The sequence below is a fragment of the Haliotis asinina genome, chromosome 10 (assembly GCF_037392515.1).
Source record: "Haliotis asinina isolate JCU_RB_2024 chromosome 10, JCU_Hal_asi_v2, whole genome shotgun sequence".
NCBI lineage: Eukaryota > Metazoa > Mollusca > Gastropoda > Lepetellida > Haliotidae > Haliotis > Haliotis asinina.
Window position 1 is genome coordinate 3,939,758 of NC_090289.1, and position 23,170 is coordinate 3,962,927.

Consider the following 23,170-nt stretch of genomic DNA (forward strand, 5'->3'; position numbering starts at 1 on the left):
TATATTATATTTGAAAGCTCAACAACATCCATTCATTATTCGCAGGTACATCTAATGACTGCTATTCATCAAATAATTGCCAAACTGCAACCTTGCCAGCTCGTCCTTAACACAGCGCTCCATTTGATAGAACGTTGCATTCTCAAGTTTCTCTATGCAGCTTAACCAACTGTTCCCTGTAATGGTTCCTCAGCAACTGATAGAAATTGTTGAAATTTTCTCTTGAACATTTAGAAGAGTCATGAGAATGATCCATGACAGCGTCAGCCAAATGACAACTGGAATCATAACAAAAATTACCTTGCTGTATCACATGTGACAACTCACGATTCTCCCTGCCGAATCATCCCCAATATTAGTAAGTCCATACATGTGCTTGTGAGATATTCTCCATCCACCATCAAACACAACCGAAGTGTAGATCGACAATCATGATGTTTATCACTGGATTGTCTGGATCATACTCCATTTACCGCTGTCATAAAATTGCTACACACAAACACAATATAATTCGTGAGTTATATCTCAATATATATATTTATTACCTACGAGGGCGAACATTTCGGGATTCATAATTTTCATACGATGCTCTAGGGCAAAACATCAATTTGTCATGGTAACTAGACATCATGAAAAATGTCATGACGACACGGTTCTTGTGTGACGTTGCGTTCTACATGCGGCGACGGCGGGTAGATAACCCATGTTTTAAACCAGATTTGAGTTTATTTTCCTCAATTTAACGACTTCGGTAATAAACAGAATATTATATTTGTGCCCATAACATACTATGACACGATACTTATGCCTAAATATCAGCATATCCTTCGCTGTCGCTTGGGAAGTACCAACTATTAGACATTTAGGCAGAGAGTTAAACAAGGCAATTGCAACATTCAGAACCAACTATTCTATGCAAAAAATCGATTTTATTCAACTTATCATATATATACTGAGTCAAGAAAGAAACTTCACATTCCTTCTTCAGGGCACAATAAAAGAACAAGAGATGGTAGAATGGTTAAATTGTTATTATTCCATTGCTGAGATCTGTGTGATGTACTCGATCCCATTTCGGATACATAAATGTATCATCAGAGAAATGTTAGTCATTATTTTTAAGAATTACATTTTGTGGAGTTTCTTTTTGACTCTGTATACTTATATGTTGGGTAAACACGTTAACGTCTGCATGTTAAAGTTAGGGGAAACATACTGAATGTCACTGCTATCTGGCTGGCATTCAGAATACATACACTGACTCTAGAATAGTTTGTAATGTTGTTGAATAATGTATATATGAGGCAAACGAAGATTTCAAGATATACTGTGATTTGTAATTTGTCTAAGGACTGACACTACTCCTTTCTAATACTCAACACACCATATATTCATTATGATACAAAGGCAAGTTATATTTCAATACGGACAAATGAGATATGACGCCAGTTGACATCAGGTGTCATAATCACCCCTGAGCAACAATATGTAATTCAGTGTATTTAGCTCTGGAATATATACATTTGGTTCTAGTTGCTACATCATAACAGCTGAACTACCAGTCAATACAAGTTTGTAATTTCACAATACGACTTGGGGTTTATATGCAATTACGTTTCAGCATGAACATTTCTGACAATATACATAAGTATTTATATTTATATTATATGTGCTTCTGTTGATCATTTATTTGACCACTAAAAGCTGCATTTTCTTGCACAAAAAGAAATATGTTTCATCACAAAGGAGGACTGCAGGTGCCTGTTCTCTTTCCTCAGCATCTTGGAGATACTTTCAGCTTGATGTCCTTTTCTGTTTGAAGAACGCCGGATTCATTGAACGTCAACACGTCCTATAAGAAAAACTTACATGTAGATATATTTGAGGATTCTAACAAAAACCATTAGTCGCGTAATTATGAAGAAAGGGTTGTTAATGTTGTGACTGTGCCAGAGAGGTGTATTTTATAAGTAGGGCAATATGACAATGAGGTACGTAAGCAGACAAGGTTCATCATTATGAACACACTAGCTACGTTCATTGTGATGAAGAGACTAGGTATGTACATTGTGATGAAGAGACTAGATGCGTACATTGTGATGAAGAGACTAAGCATGTACATTGTGATGAACAAACTAGGTATGTGCATTGTGATGAAGAAACTAGATACGTACATTTTGACTAGGCACGTACACTTGGAATATAGCACCACACACCACGTTAACAATCGTTTGCAGAAGATTTTGTTTAACCGTGTAATGAATGAATCAGAGAGTTTGGTATATATGTACCAGTCGTCAGTGTGATAAACGTTGTAGGTTGTTATGTTTGATAATCATACACGGCCTGTAAAGCTTTCCAAATGTCAGTTGTTGTTTGTTGTTAACCCTTTTCACAAAACACAACCTACTTGGAAAGCCTTGTGGTTGAAACAATGTGTCAAGCACAATTTCAATTCCCCGCCATAATATTTACTGGAAAATTAATCTAAGCGACGAAAACACACTAACTTAAATGCATGAGGACCATGTGTTGTCTGTTTAGACCCCAGAAAAGCCATCTATGTTCTTCTTTAATTCAATGCATCAAGAAAGCTTTTGGGGTTCATTGACAGTACTTCCGTTCCCACATTGTTACATGCCATTAACTGTAATGTCTGTCAACTCCAGTAACGGGTACAATGTTTGTCAATGAATTGTTTTCTGAAATCACGATAAAACAGTTGCCTTTCATAGTATGAAAAGTCAGAGAATAATCAGTCTGTCTTATTTATCGACACAGATTGTAACCAACGATAAATTGCTGAGCCCCACAAACTTCGTGTATGCATATGCATACCTTTATCTGCCTTCTGAGTTTTGATTATAGTGCAATGTAGATGCCAGTAATGCAAATGACAGTCGTTGAAATGCCGAAAGAGATGATGATGATGATGATGATGATGATGATTATGAATACGGTATATCCTGTATAACCTGTGTGTCCGGCGCACGTGCAAACTTCACAGCTCTCAGAACATGCACCAAGGCTATTTTGGCCTCAACCAAAGCCAGACGCATCCCAATACAAATCCTTGGACCGTATCCGAACGCCAAGAAGGACAGTGGGTTGGATTTGTCATCATGTCTGAAACATGTCACAGTAAATGCAATATTAAATAACCTCTTTGCAGGCAGAAAAATGAAATTAGTATCAGGCATTTCAGTCTAAGAAAGGAGATGTGTTGAAGCACATTGAGCTATGGTGTGTGTGAAGGGTAGGGTAGGGGAGTGTGGGGGTGGGGGTGGGGGTGGGTTAAGAAGGTGGGGGGAGGCGGAGGGGGAGGTGTCTGCATTGTAAAGATCCAATACAAACTTTAAACAGCGTCGTGTGTGTATACGAATGAATGGCGTGTCACTTTGCCAGTGAGAAAATAGGTGAAGTCACCAAAGCAGTACCATTAGATACGTTTCATGGATGACATTACCTTTCAGGTTTGAAGGAATGTGGATCCTTGAAGAGCTTAGGGTCTCTCTGTAGAGCAAGTACAGGCACGAAGACAGTTTGACCCTCATAGATTGTCAGGTCTTTGAGATGAATATTCTCAGAAGCTCTGCGATGCAACCTAAAAATGGACAGTCAATTCTAAATATTGTTTTAATGTGAATTTCACACGATATTCATTTTATCTCCATTGGACGAATGTGACCATAACGCATAATTGCATGGTAAACGTGGACACCCCTTGCAAAAGAATAACGCCATCTCGCGTTTATGACACAGCGTTATTTTTTTCAAATATGCAAACTTTATTTGAAATAACTTTATTTGAACATATATATCTTACAACGTTATGATGTCTAAGATCAATATATCTCCCTCATAACCCATGTATTTCTGTGCGTTGTTCATGTCTAACGCATATAGCACTTGTCTCGACTGAGCTTCATTGTTCATTAATTTTTCCAAACTTACGCAACAACCGGAGGGTACAGTCTGAGCGTCTCAGTGACGATGTTGTCTAGATACTTCAGTTTCCCTATGTTGTCATGGTTTGGTTCCTCCTAGGATAGAGGAAAAAACGACTATGTCTGCTACTGACTGTTACCGTATGCAGGAGATTAACCCAGAACGTCAAGCAGATCCTCTTTTTTATTGTATATGTCTGTTTCTGAAGACGTATTTGTAACGGGAATGTTTTATGCAATACTGACTTACGAGAGGTGCTCACACATTTCTGAATTCTCATATCCCTGAGCCTCTCCTAACTTTTTAATATTTCTCGGTCAATCGCCGCTTCGATGTCATGTTTACAATTGTTATTCCACTTCGATATCATGTTTACAATTATCTTTTCACTTGAAAAGAACAAGAATGTTTCCGGATTAACGCTCTAGAGCGGGTTTGCTCGTTGTATCATAAAGTTAAGTGTGAAAGTATCAAAACGCATAAGCCTTCATACTGACATTCCCAAGCATCTCTTTGATTTCATTAAAAGCCTTCTCCTGTATATCCGGGTTCATTGCTAGATTGTAGGATACAAAGTTCAGCGTGGAGGCCGTTGTTTCGTATCCAGCTATGAAGAACAATATTCCTTGGGCAACAATTTCATCCGTTGTTAGACCTGTAACAGTAATCTTAAGGTGGAATATGTACATGCAGTTTTCAAACTGTTGACCCTGCATCACCGTGTCGATTCGTGAGGGTATGCAACATCAAGTTAAAATTGTTATCATAAGAAAGATCATAGGCCTATTACATGAAGTGCATATGGTACTGTGTGGGACAGCAAAAGATCCATAATCCATTTCAATTCGTTTCTGCTTATATCTGAAGTACAGCAAATTGGATTTTAAGTCTTAAAGTTCTATGGTTGCCTTACTACGAATAAATTGTTGTACTGAAGGTCGAATATATTGGCATTTACTGATTCTTTTAAGGATGGGCATATAAGGGTGAAATGGAACTGTTATTCGATATTGTTTAAGTTATAATATACCATATCTTTTCATACTTGGCAGTTTTATGGCATCAATATTGAGTCCTGTGAACGAGCAATGTATATTTTAGCACGTATATTTACATATTTATAATACATAAAGTCACTACGACTGAGGTACTGTTCGAAGCCATGTTCACACTCAGCATACTCAGATGTGTACTCACGTCTGACTGTATGTTTCCCCGAGGTCTGACCATTGGCTGTATGACCGTTTTCTTGTTTAACTGTATCATCCGTTATCTCAGCGTCCACCAAGAGTTGCAGGAAGTCTATTCTCTGCTGTAAATATGACATCCTTTCTTGTGTGAGTCTTACAAAAGAATGTGTGCGAATTCATCTTTATAAATCCAATGCAGGGTTTGAATTAATGGATACTAGTACCCACATTCGGTAACAATGAAAAGCAGACTGTGAAATACGATCACTGGATAATAATGATCTACTATTAGAAAGTTAACGTCATGGATATTGTCTTTTCAAACATTTTATAGATGTTTCTATTTACTTAACAATTCTTTATTTAACTCTTGACGTACCTTGTGTTCTAGCGAAATCGATAGTTAACTGACAAAATGTGTGAAGAAATGTTTCACTATTTTACCAGAATTCATCATACTTCTCGATCAGCTACAACACTTGACCAAAACAGAAATATCTAGGTTCTGGGGTCAAGAAAAAAGTCCCATTTGTCCGCCTGTATATTAAGAAACGTTATAAGAAACAGACCAAACCAAAACGCAAGAGTTCGACAGTTATAGCTAACCTCTCGATTTTCCTTTGGGTCGTTCTGTCGTTGTTTGATCATTTCCAAGATGTTTGCTTGAAAAAAGCGTATGGCACTCTGTGGAAATGTACCACCAACTCCAATCTTCTGGATAATCCAAACCAATGGTGGAAAGAAGCCTTCAAAGGATAAAAATAATGAAATTCTGTCACAACGATTGTGGGCTTGGAAAAATATTTATGTGACAGCTTAGTTTCGGAGGAGACCGCGTAGAGATCATGTTTTACCGCAACCCATGGTGGGCGTATAAGTCGGGTGTTCTCGACTCACATGGTCAACCGTTTCGCAGCTAGGTATATCGTTGATCGTGGTGTCATTTACTGGCTATTCAGGTCCAGACGTAATTATTTATAAGCCACCATCACATAGAAAACAATGTGTCATATAAAACGGTATGGCAAACAAAAAAACAATAATATGGAATCTCGAAAAAATGATTAGGTCGAAATGTAAGCGACAAAGCTCTAGCCATAAAAGTAAGACATGTGTAATAAGAGTATAAGCCTAACACGTTGTACAAAATTTGTAGATATCTACACGTTATGTACTTCTGTTCAACATATGATGAAGGTTAATCAGTGGAAGTGAATGGACTAATTTAAATTGTTGAGAGTTTTCTGGTCATCGATGATCTTCTAGCTTAAGCATGGCCATATCCTCGTGTGCTGATTGAACACATGGTAGTGGTTCCATTTGCTGGAAAGGCTTGTGTTAAGGATATCGATTTATCTTTGAAATGGACTTTTGGTGTTACATTGGATGATCCCAGTAATATCTCTCGCCTTGTTTTGGATCGATTTTTATATATTGTTACGAGAATGTATTATCTGTAAATTGAATTAGTAATTAAGTAGTAATTATTACTAGGTCACAATGTATATTGTTTTGAATAATAATTATTACGAGTCACATTTCGTATCATAAATATTCATTACTTTATCGGCAGGTCTTGAAGGAAGTGCTTTAGAGTTACCTCCCCTTTGACCTTTATGTTTTGAATACCTGCATACTTCCGGGAGACTTCTAGAGAATTCCACGTTAGTGGCGATGGTCGTATGTGCTCGAACTTTCAGGAAGTGACTGAATGTATATATAAATGTTAGTTGCCCGTGTTGTCGGTACGGAAATACACACAGATAACTGGAGTATGCATAATCAATATCCGTCAACGCCTGATCTACATAAATGCTGCCTGGCCGCTCGCTGTGTTACATTCTGCATAACTGTTTCTCATTCTCACATCAAGTGACCCGTTACTGTAGATGTGACTCATTTGCATTGTACATGAAACCTCTCTTGTGAATCTTTATATTTTGCCTTTGTTTGGCTGAATACAGTATTGAAAATATGAGACTTCTCAGTGTTGTATTTTGCTGGTTCTAAGGGGACTTCTGACACATTTTGTCATGGCAAATTTGTAACCGTAACATTATCTAAGGACATCAAAAGGGCCAGGGAGATGTCTTCAGGCTTTTCAGGAAAGTTAAATTATATTTTAGAAGTACTGCTACATTACTTTTACTGATTTATTTTATAAGATAAGCATTTTCATTAATTGTGACAATGCTTCCTCTGTCTCTTATAACAGTTATCAAACGTACCACTCCTCCATTTCCTCGTCTTACAAATGGGACATCGTTATATGCGCAGACCCACTCACCTCATGTTAAAAATAGATATAGTTATAAGTGCATGTCCACACCATCGTGTCATCATACGTGCATATCCACTATCCTCGTGTTAAAACAGATAACGTTATAGATACAGATATCGATTTAAGTGTGCATACCATACCGTCGTGTTCACAACATAGATTGTTATACCTCATATCCTCGGGTCAACAACAGACACTGTTATGAGTAAATCCCCTACTTCCCTGTTAACAACATAATATTGTTATAAGTTTATATCCTATACCCTCGTGCTAACAACAAATACTGTTATAAGTGCATATCCACACCTCGTGTTAACAACATATATTTTTTGTAAGTGCATACCCCATACCTCGTGTTAACAACATATAATGTTGTAAGTGTATATACCATACCCTCGTGTTAACAACATATAATGTTGTAAGTGTATATCCCATACCCTCGTGTTAACAACATATAATGTTGTAAGTGTATATACCATACCCTCGTGTTAACAACATATACTGTTGTAAGTGTATATACCATACCCTCGTGTTAACAACATATAATGTTGTAAGTGTATATCCAATACTCTCTTGTTAACAACATATAATGTTGTAAATGCATACCCCATACCCTACTGTTAACAACATATAATGTTGTAAGTGTATATACCATACGTTCGTGTTAACAACATATAATGTTGTAAGTGTATATACCATACGTTCGTGTTAACAACATATAATGTTGTAAGTGTATATCCCATACCCTAGTGTTAACAACATATAATGTTGTAAGTGTATATACCATACCCTCGTGTTAACAACATATAATGTTGTAAGTGTATATACCATACCCTCGTGTTAACAACATATAATGTTGTAAGTGTATATACCATACCCTCGTGTTAACAACATATAATGTTGTAAGTGCATACCCCATACCCTACTGTTAACAACATATAATGTTGTAAGTGTAGTAGTATATACAATGGGGGTTTTAAAACACTTTCAAGAAAAGTCTCTACAAAGCCTTATTTAGTAAATAAGGCTTTGGTTGGGCCCTTAGCTCTTGCTACTATTACCCCTACTACTTAACGTGTGTTGGAGGTAACACTGTGCCGTACGGTACGATCAATAATTCTTCTCTTACCCGGCCTATGTCACGTTTACCTCGATGAAACAGTTTAACGTGAACCGCCTATGATCACTTTGGTGTTCGTAATAAAGGCTTGATGGGCTTTTTGTATCCCCTGTTCTATGTACTTTTTTTTCTCGTCCTCGCTGATAGCAGACTTACGAGACTTGGATCGAATATCTTGTTTCATTCCGTTATATTTTGTGAGTTCAGAGAGGATTGAACGAAACTCCTCTTCTGAGATCTTACTGTCAGAGAGTGCCGTGGAAATACGCTCACTCACTGTGTTGAGCTTTGCTTTGGCCAGAACCCTGATCTCGTCGTGTTTCAATGCCTTACGATGCAGTCTGCGTGATACTAACTTAAGCGCCAACCCTAACACCCCTGCCACCCCAGCTGTTATTTCAATACCTAGCACTATAGGTGCAGCCACGATGGTAGCTAACAACCCAACACCTGCCGCCCCTAGTCCCATGCTGGTTACCATAAGGGTAGTGTCAGCCCCGTCCACGATATTGAAAGCTCTATGGTACTTTTTACATAGTGCTTTCCGCGTGTCACGGTCTTGTTCTAGTTGGCGTTTCACATCACATAACTGCCTCAAGCGGAACCCATCTACGGTTTCCAGCGTCTTCGCTACTTCCTCTACGACTGGGTACAGGCCCATCCTATAATATATATTTTGAAAGATATTTTAATTGGGTTTCAGTTAATATTCTATCAATGTATTTGAAGCCTACAAGGGATAGATCATTACCAATGATAATAGGTGAGAGGCTAATAGACTTTTCTGTTGTAATAAAAACCCCACTGAGGCTTATTAAGCGGTTTATAGAACCCGTGGTATCCTGTTGTATAACAATACGACAATATTGGTCTAAGTGTTCGGTATACCAGTGTATTACCAACCCGGGTAAAATTTGGCGTCCTTTCGAGGAGTTTACCTGGTCAAAATACGTAAAGACGACTTCTATGATGAGTGTGTAGGGGGAGGATATTCTATCAAGAGACCCCGGGATAAAAAAATTACTGCTAAATGTTAATTTATTATTTGATCCAGAACTTAACCCATTTGTTTCGGTATACAAAAGTATCGGAGATGCTAAGTGATTCTCCGGAATGAAATCCCCGGGCCAGATACCGTTGTTCCTAATCTTAGAGATCCACGTATTGTTTATTGTGATATAAGGTGAGGCGAGTGTTAAGTTGATCAGCCATTTGGGCTCTTTTAAATCTGATAACGACACCAGTCTGTACACGTTGTCTTTGAAGTGCAGGATATATAAGGCGTCTTCATCACCAGGCTGATCGAATCCCTCCGTATCTCCTAGGTCGTTAAGCGTAGTGTTGGAACGATGACTGGTCATTGTTATACTATTACGATATAATTTCCAACTGGTTTTCTGATAATAATTCAGGGGTGAACTTCATACCCATGAAGTGTATGTTGTCAGGCAGGAAGATATTGGTTAGTGATATCTTGTTTTCCACGATCACGTTGACCCCCTGCAGACTGGTGTTGGAGACGACACCCACCCGCATGTAAACGTTGCAAACTTGATACTGGTGTCGTTTCCCCCACCCGAGTTTGATCCCCTTCACGATCTCGACATCATTCCCCGATGGTTCCCCTAGGTAGACTTTGATGATCAGTGTTGAGTTTGCCGGTAGACTCTCTAGTATACTGACCACGCCTTCGAATTCAGACACCAACTGCAATTTCACGTTTTGTATGGCCGGTTTACTTGATAGCATGTGGGCTGCCATAGTGTCGAGTGGGCTGACGACTACGCTACGTCTCTGAGTTGGGACGTAAGCCACGAGCAGGGTTCCATTGTTCACGACTTTGTTTAGGTGGTTGTCGTTATCGGGTAACAACACCCACTTATCATCTTCGGTGAAGACGAGCATATATGGTTTGTTTCGGACGACGGTAGTTCTCTCAACATCGTCTAAGTCGAGCAGTTTACCCCCGAACGATGGGTATATTATCCAGTTATTACCGGTGTTGACAAGGGAGTACTTAGTGTTGACTGTTGCTCTTGTGCTATCTACTATATCACTTAGGGCTCCACCGGAGGTGACTTCAACGCGTTTGTAAATGTTGTTTTTCAGTTGCAAGGTGTACGTTTTACCATCTACTCCGGGAGCGTCGAAACCGCGCGTGTCTCCGAGGTCGGAGATCCCGATATTGACGCATTTTTTCACTCCGGGCCCTTGTGCGCTGGTCATTTTACATGAAGCGTTAAGCTGAGGTATCCTATATTTACAGGATTATGATTTATATCTAACACCGATATTATCAGCTCAGGTATGTTACCCTGGATTAACCTCTTATACTGCCGTGGTGAAAACGACTCGGTTCTACCGTCGTTGTATTTCTCAGTTTTCACCGGCACTGCTCTCAGTATATTGGAAGGGTGACCTCCTTGAATGTTGTACGTTGTGCTCACCTGACTGAGATGAATGTACAGCTCTCGGTACGGTACTAGATCGGGTAACTTCGTGCCTGTGACGGTTGTTGTTGGTTTTATCTCGTCAGGAGACATACCGAGTATCCTCGCTAATGGTCGGCCGAGCCTCAAGGGGTTTCTTCCGTTGTTGATTAACACCACTGTACCGTTTGAGTCGTTCATCTTGAGTTCGGCTCCCAGGGGTTTGAAGACCTCGTCGTTTAGAGAGCACACGCTGCAGTAGCCGTCAGTTATCTGGCTGCGAGTTCCACTGACGAACAGCTTATTGTTGCTGGCGTTGATGTTAGTCCATTGCGGTAGGTAGGTGATATCGCAGAGTGCGACTTCGAGTTGGCCTGACGTGTTATCGATCGCGTGCGTCAGCTGAACGGCCTCACCGCTCGTTATTCCTGGAAGTGTTATGTACATATTATAATATATAATTTATATATTATAATATGGACTTAGCACACTTGAAAATCGTGGTGGTAGGTAGTACGGGGTTTAAAACAACCTTTATTAATATCTTTGAAAACTATATCGTGTCCGTTAATAACGCGCAGGCGGTGGTAAACTGGAATCAAAACCCAATGCAGTTTTGGCAGAACCAACTCAACTTTGCTGTGTGGTGTGCGACGACAGGGTCGGGTGTGACACTAGACTACGGTATAGACGAACTGAGTAAGGCAGTCATTTTGTTTCATATTTATTATCAAACGAGACGAATATTGAAGGAAATAAGTGCTCCTCTTCCCCAAGATAAAGCGTGGAGTATGACGAATAACCCCTATGATAAACGCGCTTATGAACGTGTTTGTGGGGAGTTTGAGATTCCAACGAATAAAGACTTTCGCCTTCCTGGTGTGAACCATGGTCTCGGTATAGTTCTCGTGTACTTCTACAGGTCCGGAACATATATGGCCGGTTCTAAAGATGGTACATACAACCCAAACCGTCATACATTTACAGGTCCCACAACGAATGAAAAGATCCATGTCAGCTGCATAAAGCAAACCAATCCTGATGCAGCCACAGCCTGGACTAAAATGATCTCAAAAACATCGAAAGTATTCACTCGTGCTGGTACAATACGCTTGAACGACTCGATTCGAACGTACGTGTGGGCGCTGTTGGGTGCGCAGTCGATGACGCGTTCCAACATCATCGGTAAGGGAACTGCTTACGACGCTCAGAAACAGTTCGTTGCCAACGTTGAGGATGCTATCAATTCTCCAGTTGATCTCCCGCGGGCCATCGACCGTTACCAAAACGTGTTAGAATACGCCAGATCGAAAGTCAATTACGTGTTCGGCGTGGGGCTGTACATGGCTCCGAGTGATATGCAACTGAGAGTAAAAAAAGTGGTGGGTTATAACAACAAAATAGTCATAGCCACGGCGGATCAAAAGTTGGGTATCAACCCCGATATTAACACCCCCTATATCCCACACATCCCACCACGTGAAACGGGTATAGTTGCGCCGCCCCCGGAGCCTAAAGTTCATGTGGGGGTACCCCCTCATATTCAGGCCTCCTATCAGCAGCATATTGATAGTAAAACGGCCCTGGTGGTTGGTGGGGTAGCTTTGGGACTTATTTGGTTAAAGATTTCTTAGCCGCTACGTACACCAGACCCACCACGGCGACGATGGCTGCCCACAGGTTTTGACTGAGCCACGTGGCAGTTTTAGCCAGAGCGCCCAACAACCACGAGACGATGCTACCCAGGATGCCGGGAAGGGCTTCGGCGGCTTTACCAGCCAGTTTAGCTAGGCCTTCCCCGAGTTTTTTTATCCAGTCTTTAACACCCCCACCGCCGCCGGCAGGTGTGGGGGGTGTGGGGGGAACTCCCACAGTACCCCCTGTCAGTGACACCACCAGGGTTGATATGATGAAACCCAATGCAGTCAGAATGCTGGCGATGGTGATCCCTTGCTCCCGGAACAATATCCGAATCCTGTCTGCTAACGTGGTGTCTCGGTAGAGGACTTGATTGATGGTTTCCCGCACATGGTTGGTCTGGGATCGAAGCTTTTCTTTGTAGCCGGACGCTGTCTCCAACCAGGTCTGCCTTTCATCTTCCAAATTACGTATTCGTTCCTCGATGGTGGCTTTCATAGACTCGTCCTCAGTTTCACCGAGTTTTTCCTTTTCATAGGCGATGTGGTCGTCTATCTCACTCATTTTGGCCGTGCTTTTCCAGAGCTGACCACGAATGGTTTGCATCAACAGGTCCAACCCCTTCAGTTCCCGAAAGGTAATTTCGAGGCCCGGGAAGGGCTTGTTCTTGTAGTCGGCCAACACCTTTTCAATATCATAAGTCATGTTTTGATCCGATGTGGCGTCCCTGATGCCTTCCAGACTTTGAACTAACTTCGGAGGATACTGCTTAGGTCGCGCGCCACCGTAATCTATGAAGCCTAGTTCATCGCGGACAAAGTTACTCCCATGTCGACTGCTCAGTGTTGATAAAGCAAGCGGTTCTCTCGTGCGTTTATGCACGAGATCGATCTCCGGGTGAGCCTTCAAACACAGCGTGCCATTGCTATCGAGGGTAAACCTGGAATAGTTCCTTCCCAACGGCTTGAGTTTGGATTTATTTTCAACTGCGTTGTAATAATCGTCGACGGCGCCCTCCATGAGTGAGCCACCTTGCGAGAATGAGGTCTCCTGGTCATCATTGGATGCCTGGGCACTATCGTCCCACATATCATCCATAGGTATGTCTTCATCCATTATTTAGTATCAAAAATATATTTCGTTTATATATAACAATGTACGGCAGAAAATTAGATCTTTTCAGAAGATTGAGAGAGCCATTAGGAGCCAGAGCCGTGCGCCAGTCGGTGACCATCACCAACAATCCCAGCAAGATAGACCAGAATCAAACTCTGCTGGTTAGATTTCCAAACCTTGGTGAGAATGACCTCATTGTACCAGGCACTGTTCGAGTGGCGTTCAATATCACGTTGACCTCCGACAACGACAAACGCGAGCTAGTGCGGAACGTGGGGCGAGCTATCATCAAGAAAGCGACCGTAGATCAGCGGTAACGAGGTGCTGAGTATCGACGACAGCGACGTGTTTCACTGCTACGGGGATCTCTGGAAAAGCGAGGGAGAACGAGTCAATGATGTGTACCAGGGTATCAGCAAATCAACCCGGTTGCGCATAGGGTATGCCTTCACGCCAGACCAGCAAGACAAGCTATCGGACGGTGAAAAGGCCATCGCTCGAGCATACGGGAATCGATTCTGCGTGCCGCTCGACTTCGAGTTGCTCACGGGACACGCGCCGTTTTACCAGGCCGCGCTGGGTGATAGGCTCGAATACGAGCTCACGTTTAACGACTATAGCAAAGTAGTGCGTACGCCGAACGGTGATGAGGCCAGTTATGCCATAGACAACATCTCTCTGGAGTTCGACATGGTCACTAGCCCGGAGCTGGCCAGGCAGGTTCGAAGCCAGTACTCTGGGAAGATGGCTATCCTGTACGATCGCGTACTGAGGCATAGATCAGTCATGCGAGATAAGAGCGACACTGTGTGGAATATCAACCTGAACGTGCCGGCGCGATCGATGAAAGGTATCCTGGTCGTCCCCGTGGAGGATTACGAGCCATTCCGGAGGGACAGCGAGAAGTTTTTCAACCCCGAGATTGAAAAGGTGGAAGTGACCATCGAGGGCGTGCCCAACCAGCTGTTCAGTCATGGTATGAGACCACACCAGCAGTGGGATGAGATAAAAAAGCTACCAGTGGGGGATTACATAACAAAGGACCTGAACCTCGGCTCCGTGCAGATCGGTGAATACCTGACCACCAAGTACGCCCTATGGTTGGACATGCGATCCACGGATGATGATAAACTGCATGGTAGCGGGCGCCGTATAGATAACGGCAGCGAAGGGATAACCATCCAGATTACTAAGAAGGCTCAACCCGCTGGTAAGTTGAAATTATATCTTACGTTATTATGGACGCGCAACTTAATATAGACAATGGGAGATTCGTGCAAGCCATCTATTGACCTCCCCACTGACCCACACTGCGCCATAGTGTGCGGGCAGACTGGCTGTGGGAAGACCGTTTTCGTGTTGGATATGTTGGAGGGTTACTACAAGGATGTGTTCGATAACATCGTTATCATGTGCCCTACTCTGAGCATGAATAAAACGTACGCGCGACCTTGGGTGATGACGGACCCGGACGTACACAAAATCGACCCTGGAACACGCCTGGAGGACTGGTTGAAAGCTCTTCACGAGAAATTTAAAGGGGAACCGACGCTGTTTATACTGGACGACTGCAGCGCTAATCGCGAGATAACAAAAAAGAGAGACATGCTATCGTACCTGGCCTTCTCCGGCCGGCATGCAAATCACAGCGTCTGGGTGCTAACGTAGAAGTTCAACTCGGTGTTGAAAGACCTCAGGGAGCAGACGCGATGGGTGGCCTTATTTCACTGCAAGGACAGGGATTCGTTCGAGGAGTGTTTGAGAGAGAACGATGTGATGAGCAAATTAGAACGGGAACGGGTGAAGAAACAGCTCGCTGAAACTAAACACGCTAAGCTCGTGCTCAAGACCGACCAACCCAGACTGGATGTCTGAGTACCAACATAACTTGTTAGGTGGGCGTGTGACAGACGTTGAAAAACTCGTTCCTAACTTAATGAATAAGACCAAGTACATCGTTCACTATCGCAACCTACAGCTGTACCTGTCGTTGGGTATGAGGCTGACCAAAATACACAGGGTGCTCATGTTCGACCCGTACCTTTAGGCATAAAATGAACACACTTAGAAGTGATGGACATAAGATATACGGACTGACTATAAACAAGACGTCCCTGTCGCCTATGGACACTAAACGTTGGATAGCTATTGATGGGATAAACACATACGCGTATGGACATGAAAAAATTTGAGGCTATTTACTACAGCCCGCGTGGGTACTGGAAAGGAGCTAGCGCAGTAGATAAGCTAGCTAAAATAGCGCGAGTACCCCCGGAGGCAGCCAAAGCGTGGCTTGAAAAACAAGCCCTGTGGCAGATCTATTTGCCGGCACCACGCTACGTGCCTAGAAGGAGGTTCGGTATTAACATACCTAATAGCGTTCACCAGGCAGACCTACTGTTCCTACCCCACGACAAGAGGTACAAGTATGCCTTAACCGTAGTGGACGTAGCCAGTCGTTACAAGGAAGCCGAACCCTTGACCACGAAAGATTTGGCTCAGGTAGCCAGAGGATTCGAACGCATATACAAACGCAGTCCGCTGACGTGGCCAACAGAGCTGCAAGTTGACCCCGGACGGGAGTTCATGGGTGCCGTGTCACAACTGCTAGCCAAACACGATACAAAGGTCAGGCGTGGCACGGCCAGAGCCCATCGCAGCCAAGCCATAGTTGAGAGATTTAATAGGACTTTGGCTGAGCGCTTGTTTGGCCATCAGTATGCTAGGGAGATGGCCACCCCTGGAAAACGATCGACTGAATGGGTCACAAGGTTACCCAAGGTGGTGTCGGCAATCAACCATGAAGTCACCCGTCTCACCGGTAAGAAACCGGCAGACGTTATCAAACTAAAATCAATAGTTGCAGAGTCGGCCGCTCCATTGCGTGGGAAGGAGAAACAGATACCAGATAAGGCCCTAGTGAGGTATCTATACCAGCCGGGGGAACACGAGGGTGATAGCCGTAAGCGGGCCACCGATCCTATATGGTCAGTCAAAACTTACAACATAGATAAAGTGGATATAAAAGCCGACGAACCTAACTTGTACTACTTGAGGGATGGGCCGGGTAGGGGGTTTGTAAGAGAAGAATTATTGATCGTACCGTACGGCACAGTGTTACCTCCAACACACGTTAAGTAGTAGGGGTAATAGTAGCAAGAGCTAAGGGCCCAACCAAAGCCTTATTTACTAAATAAGGCTTTGTAGAGACTTTTCTTGAAAGTGTTTTAAAACCCCCATTGTATATACTACTAGTGTATATACCATACGTTCGTGTTAACAACATATAATGTTGTAAGTGTATATACCATACGTTCGTGTTAACAACATATAATGTTGTAAGTGCATACCCCATACCCTACTGTTAACAACATATAATGTTGTAAGTGTATATACCATACGTTCGTGTTAACAACATATAATGTTGTAAGTGTATATACCATACGTTCGTGTTAACAACATATAATGTTGTAAGTGTATATCCCATACCCTAGTGTTAACAACATATAATGTTGTAAGTGTATATACCATACCCTCGTGTTAACAACATATAATGTTGTAAGTGTATATACCATACCCTCGTGTTAACAACATATAATGTTGTAAGTGTATATACCATACCCTCGTGTTAACAACATATAATGTTGTAAGTGTATATCCCATACCCTACTGTTAACAACATATAATGTTGTAAGTGTATATCCCACACCCTACTGTTAACAACATATAATGTTGTAAGTGTATATACCATACGTTCGTGTTAAAAACAAACGTATTTGTTCAGTGCCCAAAATGTAAACAGAAGATTTATAGTTGTTAAAGGAAGGGAAATGTTTGAAGCATATAACGTACGTGCTACCGCTGGCAGTATTCTTCTTTGCTTTGTTTGTACAAACATCGACTTAGCATTAGCGACAAATACATTGCTGAAGTCGTTTTGAGAGTCGACTTTTATACCAAAGGCAGTCTGTGAAATCACGTCCATAGTGTAAGCTCCAAAGTACCTGAAACATATACCAACACACTAATGTTTTTTAGGTATAAAATCGGTCAGCAACAAGTTACATCATAAACTGCCAAGTCCTCGTTCTCCAACAGTTACTTATAGTTTAACAACGGGGTTAAATGGCACCTTTAGTTGTAAGAAGAAAACCAAACGTTTTCATCGTTGGCACGGATGTTCGTGCTCAGGCAAAACTATTTGTTACCCACATGATCAACGTATTGGTGCGTGCATACTAATCTCGAACCTCGCACGAGTGTCGTATCGCGTAGACCCATCGTCGTAACGACTTGACCTGAGATTCTAATAATTTGATTGGATAACTAATGACTACTCAGTTACGTCACGTTGTGACGGAACTTCGTTGTCATTCATGAGCAACACGTGAATTTATTTATTCAGCAACTTATGTGCATTGTAGGAGAGTAAACATTGCGAACGTTGCCGTGTCGCTGTTTGACTGTGAGCGGAATAGAGACATTAATGAGTAGACCCGTGAGTAGACATAAACAAAATGTTTCCCCCAGTAATGTTAGCTAAGCGATACACGTGCAAACAAAGAAACGGGCTGCTGTAGGAGGCTGTTCGAGGCAGTGACACCTGACATGCATCGTGACCTCGGCTTCCAAGGATGTAGTGACGCCATTACAGTGTGACGTCATGCAAAACGTGAACCGGTTTCGGTTTGAAATTATAAAAATATCAAAACTACGCTATTTTGTCACGTTAATGCATGTAAAACGTGGCTTGTACATAAAATACCACACCCGGCCTCATTACACACGAATTATACGGAACTCGTGACCTTCCTAAGGTAGGTGACATCGTATAATTCGTATGTAATGAGGTTTCGTGTACTATTCTCTATGGACGCACGTCCTAGAAAAATCCCGAAAAAAACAAGCTTGCAGTATTAAAAGGTATTTGTCCTTGAGGGAAGTATCATCAATTTCTTGACCGAACATAAAATGGCCTTCGAACTGTCAACACAATGCTTACTCTTTCACGACCACCCCTTCCTTTTTCCCAAAAGCCTTAGAGAAGTTGGTTGTTAAAATCCTTGAGCAATCGTTGATGGCAGTGCACATCTAGAAATCCAAATTGATAGCCATATATCAGCATACTTCTCGTAATGCTGTAAAACCGGAACATATTCAGAATGTATTACATCAGACAGACACTGCTTGTGTGAAAATGTTACGAATAATATACCTGGGAACGAAAGGACAGGTCCGCATTAGATCTGTGTATAGTGTGACAGGTTTGTTTAGTCCTCAACCCAGTAGAAAAGAAAAGGATAACAAGCAAAGGGTCTTGGTTAGTAATACGTTTTCTAATCCGGAATCTATACATGTTATATCTACTCTATAACAACGACTAAAGAGTCTCACCCTCCTCAGTTTGCCGCTGCTGAAGGTCGGCGTTATGATGCTTCTCACTCTCCGCCAGTGCTCATCGTCCAAGAAAAATACACCCAAATTTAATGGGTAGGGGATGAGTGAGACTTTCTGGAAACAAATTGAACAGCAAGTTTTATGAAATATATGAACTGGTATGTAACACTAAGTTGTTTAAAAGTAGCATATTTAAAGAGAGATATTTTTCGTGCTTGTCCTTAGCAATAAATAACGTAATTGCTTTGTCACAGGTAAGATACTTGAAACCATTGTTTACCATCCTGTTTCTGAAAGTGTTGAAGCTCTTGACGAACACCTCCTTCAGAATGTCCAGATCCGATATAACATAGGCTGGCGTCCTTCCCATAAATATCCTAAGATCAAGAAGTGACGTGGTATGAGAAAATGAGAAATAGTAATATTACATTCAAAACAAAATCAGGTGCAGATTGTTTTGATTGTTTAAAATATTGGATAATTCTATGCCATTCCAAAAATCTCAGCTTTAAGAATATGTGGACCAGTTTTGACAGGAGTCAGTTGTTTCATGCCGCACCGCAACTTATCACATATAGCCACATGAATCAACGACCAGAAACGACACCTAAGGAAGATGTCATACAATGTGGCACATCACAAAACCAGACCATCAGATTCACCTTTTCTCGACTTGCAACAATCATAGATTCCTCCATGCGTAATAATTCCACCCAAGAATCTCTACTGGTAGTGATGGTGGAAAGGTTTGTGTCTGCCTTCAGTTACATGTAACTGATGACAGAAGTAGATGAGACCAAGACATAATATACATATTTACAGTCTTAATTACAAATTTAAAACATCATAATACCACATTCAAAAACAGGGAACGCACTATGTAAACAACAACAACAACATATTGATCTCCGAGAACCCTCAGTGAGTGAATACAGGCCCTGTTCTGTTAAATTGAATCCCAAATACATCGTGAATGGAATTAGTGCTTTATAAGCACTGTGCTCATGATCTTGATCATGATTTTGAAGTTAAAACGTCTTATCATGAAACACCAACTTGGATAAAGGAGGGTTTTTTTCTCTATGACGAAACCTGCGAGCATTTGTTTCAATTGTCGTGGAACAGGATACTCATTCTGCTGTCCAGATCACACTGTAAGCAATATCATAAGTGAACGAGATGAACCTACCCATACACATTGCCGTACTTTCGGTTCCATTCTTTGAATTTGTGGAAGAAAGACTGTAAAATAAATTAAAAACACTTTTGAATTCTGTCATTTCTTAAAACTAGTGCCACTGAATGCAGTTCTTCTGTAAAATATAAATCAACAGATGATAATAAGGTAAGACAAGGATATTCATATTTCCAAGGACTAGACACAACATTCATTTTCAGATGGGTTTAAGGACCTAGGTGTGATTTCCCACACGGGAAATATTTTGTTTTGCTTCTTTCTATACACACAGATGTCACCTTTTCCTGCAGAAAAAAATAGCCAACTTAACATCTTGTTATTCAATCGAAAATATATTTCACATAGTGTATGATCATAAATCAATCGATGGCAAGTAATTAACTGAACCTACAAATGAGAGGGCGTTTCCTAAAAGAGGGTATGGTGTTGGTCCAGGGATGCCCTGTTTCTTGAAGTAATTGAAGTTCCAGGTTCCATGACTGAAAAATACGCATCATTGCATTGCATGAGGCCCAAATGTGAAAGGTTCTTAAGAGTTTGGAAATACTGGTCAAAATGAGTACTTTCAATTCAATGCAAACATCGTACTTGTGATTTCAGGGGAGGCCCTTAACGACTGTACCAACGATTCACACTTAAGGGAAACTAATAAATGACGTACATTTCAGTGGACGTGTGTCCAAATACTATCAATATGGATGCTCATTCCCTTGTCTTTCGTGGTCTGTTTAGTCTACATCCAGCGTCATGATATAACTCATGCACTATCCAAGTCGATAGAAAATCCCAGCACAACACATACCTAGAGTACACACTCGTGTTTACTTCAAAACCTCTATTAACAGACACTTGTTATGTCAGTTTTTAATGTATAATGTTCCAGAGCTCAAATCATGTATAAGCCATTGCTTTTGTCGAAGCCTTGTACAGGCACCTATTGCCATACATGCAATTCGTCGTGAGATAAGTGGTCGACCTAGTAATACATATTTCATCTACTCACATATAGACGAGCACAGCCACCGCTAGGACTAGAAGGATGTACAGTGGGACGTCCACGAGGCCCAAGATCTCCATGTTGAACGCTTTTGATAACTACCCCAAACTGCCAATATACTCCTCAGATTAACCACGAAGTCACCGCGATTGCACAGTCTGTGTTGCGGAACTCCCAGAGGCTGTGAATATAAGTGTTGTTAAAACAGCGCAGTCACGGGGGTCATGCAGGGGTCTGAAACTAGTTCGTTTTGAGACGAGACGACAAAAGCATGCGATAATCAGTATGTTGTAATCGTGGGGACTGACATCACTAGAGTAACATTGATTATCTTATCAAAAATAAATGTCTCTTGAAAACACTCAGTACAATCCTCCTAAATGAGCCCGTACGTAGCCAACAATCCCTGACTGAGATGGACTCCTCTTAATCATTCTCTTGGGTCCTGGAGACCACAAGCAGTACTCCTTTCCTCTTATATTTCAAGTCTACTATGATAACACAACTTCATGTGAATATGTCCAACTATTTTCTGTTTTTCCACATGCAATGTTTGATGACTTTTAATCGTGGACAGAGGACTGCAGTGTACATCAACTGTTTGTAGGCCAAATATCATTCACTGCAATTATCTACCGCGGAATTGTTTGACCAGTTTTAAAACATTTAAGTAATCAAGGTTAAGTGAAAACGATCTCCATGGCCACCTACATTATTTTGATAGTATTTATGAAATGTAAAGTCGCCTCATGACAGGAGGAATGAACTCGGAATAAAGTGAGTGTAAGTGAGTGAGGTTTTCTTTCTCGGAACCTTCAGCAATATTCCAGCAATACCATGGTGGGGACACCAGAAATTGCCTTCACACAATTTGTCCATGTAGGGAATCGAACCCGTGTCTTCAGTGTGACGTGCGAACGCTTTAACCACTAAGTCTGTATTCTGTACTCTGTATTCCATTTAGTGCTTTATAAACTCATATAATCAGAGTTCACAAAATATTTACGACATGTACACACTGCACAGACGTCAGAAAAGGTTTTAGACGTATGAGATTTTAAAAAAACACACTTGAAAACCAGATCCGAGTATGTATTGTAAGCGAACGAGTACAAACAAACGGTCGGGTTATCTATAAACATGACCCAGTGAGACGATAACGCATCCAAGCGACTTGACTAATGCGAAGTCTCTGAATATATATAATTTTGATGGTTGCAAACTAACCCATATAAATTGAAAAGAAGCCCCACGGTGACCAGAGATTCCTGAACCTCTAGCACTGCTTTATTTAGAGCTTTAGCTTTGTAGAGAGGACTTGGCAGTAGTGAAAATGATGTGGTTCAGGGACTGTGAGACAGCCTACCAAGCGACGGTCGTACAAGCAGGGTCAATCTAGCAAGAGTTGTCTACAGGAAAGCAGGCAGGGTTCTCCTCACAATTCATGGGTACGAGTGAAAGTTCAGAAACTGTGTACAGTACAATTTTGCCCATGAGTCATGAGCAAATATGTATAAACAAGAATAGGAAATAATGGACACCTATGTTTGCAGTCACGCCTTCGAATTGTTATCAGAGCATTATCGCCCTTTATCACACCAGCATCGCACCATTGTTAACCTGTGTCCTGTCTTGACGGTCATGACGCAATCCCTATGTATTACGCTCGGTATTCCTATTAGAAAATGTAGTTCCAGTAGTTTGCAGGTTACCTGAAAGTAAAGATACTTTTCAGCGTATTCCAAACATTCATTGTGTGATAGAATATTGTCACGACATTTAAGTTCCATGCCTATTACCCAGCTTGAGAAGAGCACATAGGCGGTTCCAGAGGGCTTGTGTGTGTGTGACCTTTT

At 41.5% G+C, this 23,170-nt stretch overlaps 1 protein-coding gene across 1 annotated transcript; it reads right to left on the reverse strand.

Moving 5' to 3' along the window:
• Window positions 1-513: 513 nt before the first annotated feature.
• On the reverse strand, window positions 514-21,619 carry LOC137299101 (cytochrome P450 3A29-like). Its single transcript, XM_067831602.1, has 14 exons — window positions 21,321-21,619; window positions 20,709-20,796; window positions 20,309-20,361; window positions 19,400-19,496; window positions 19,117-19,233; window positions 18,725-18,813; window positions 17,575-17,726; window positions 5,745-5,884; window positions 5,146-5,260; window positions 4,446-4,603; window positions 3,955-4,043; window positions 3,467-3,604; window positions 2,976-3,126; window positions 514-1,852 (listed from the first exon to the last, which is right to left on the reverse strand). The coding sequence occupies exons 1-14, from the start codon at window positions 21,392-21,394 to the stop codon at window positions 1,775-1,777; spliced, it is 1,539 nt and encodes a 512-aa protein (XP_067687703.1). The 5' UTR covers window positions 21,395-21,619; the 3' UTR covers window positions 514-1,774.
• Window positions 21,620-23,170: the final 1,551 nt, after the last annotated feature.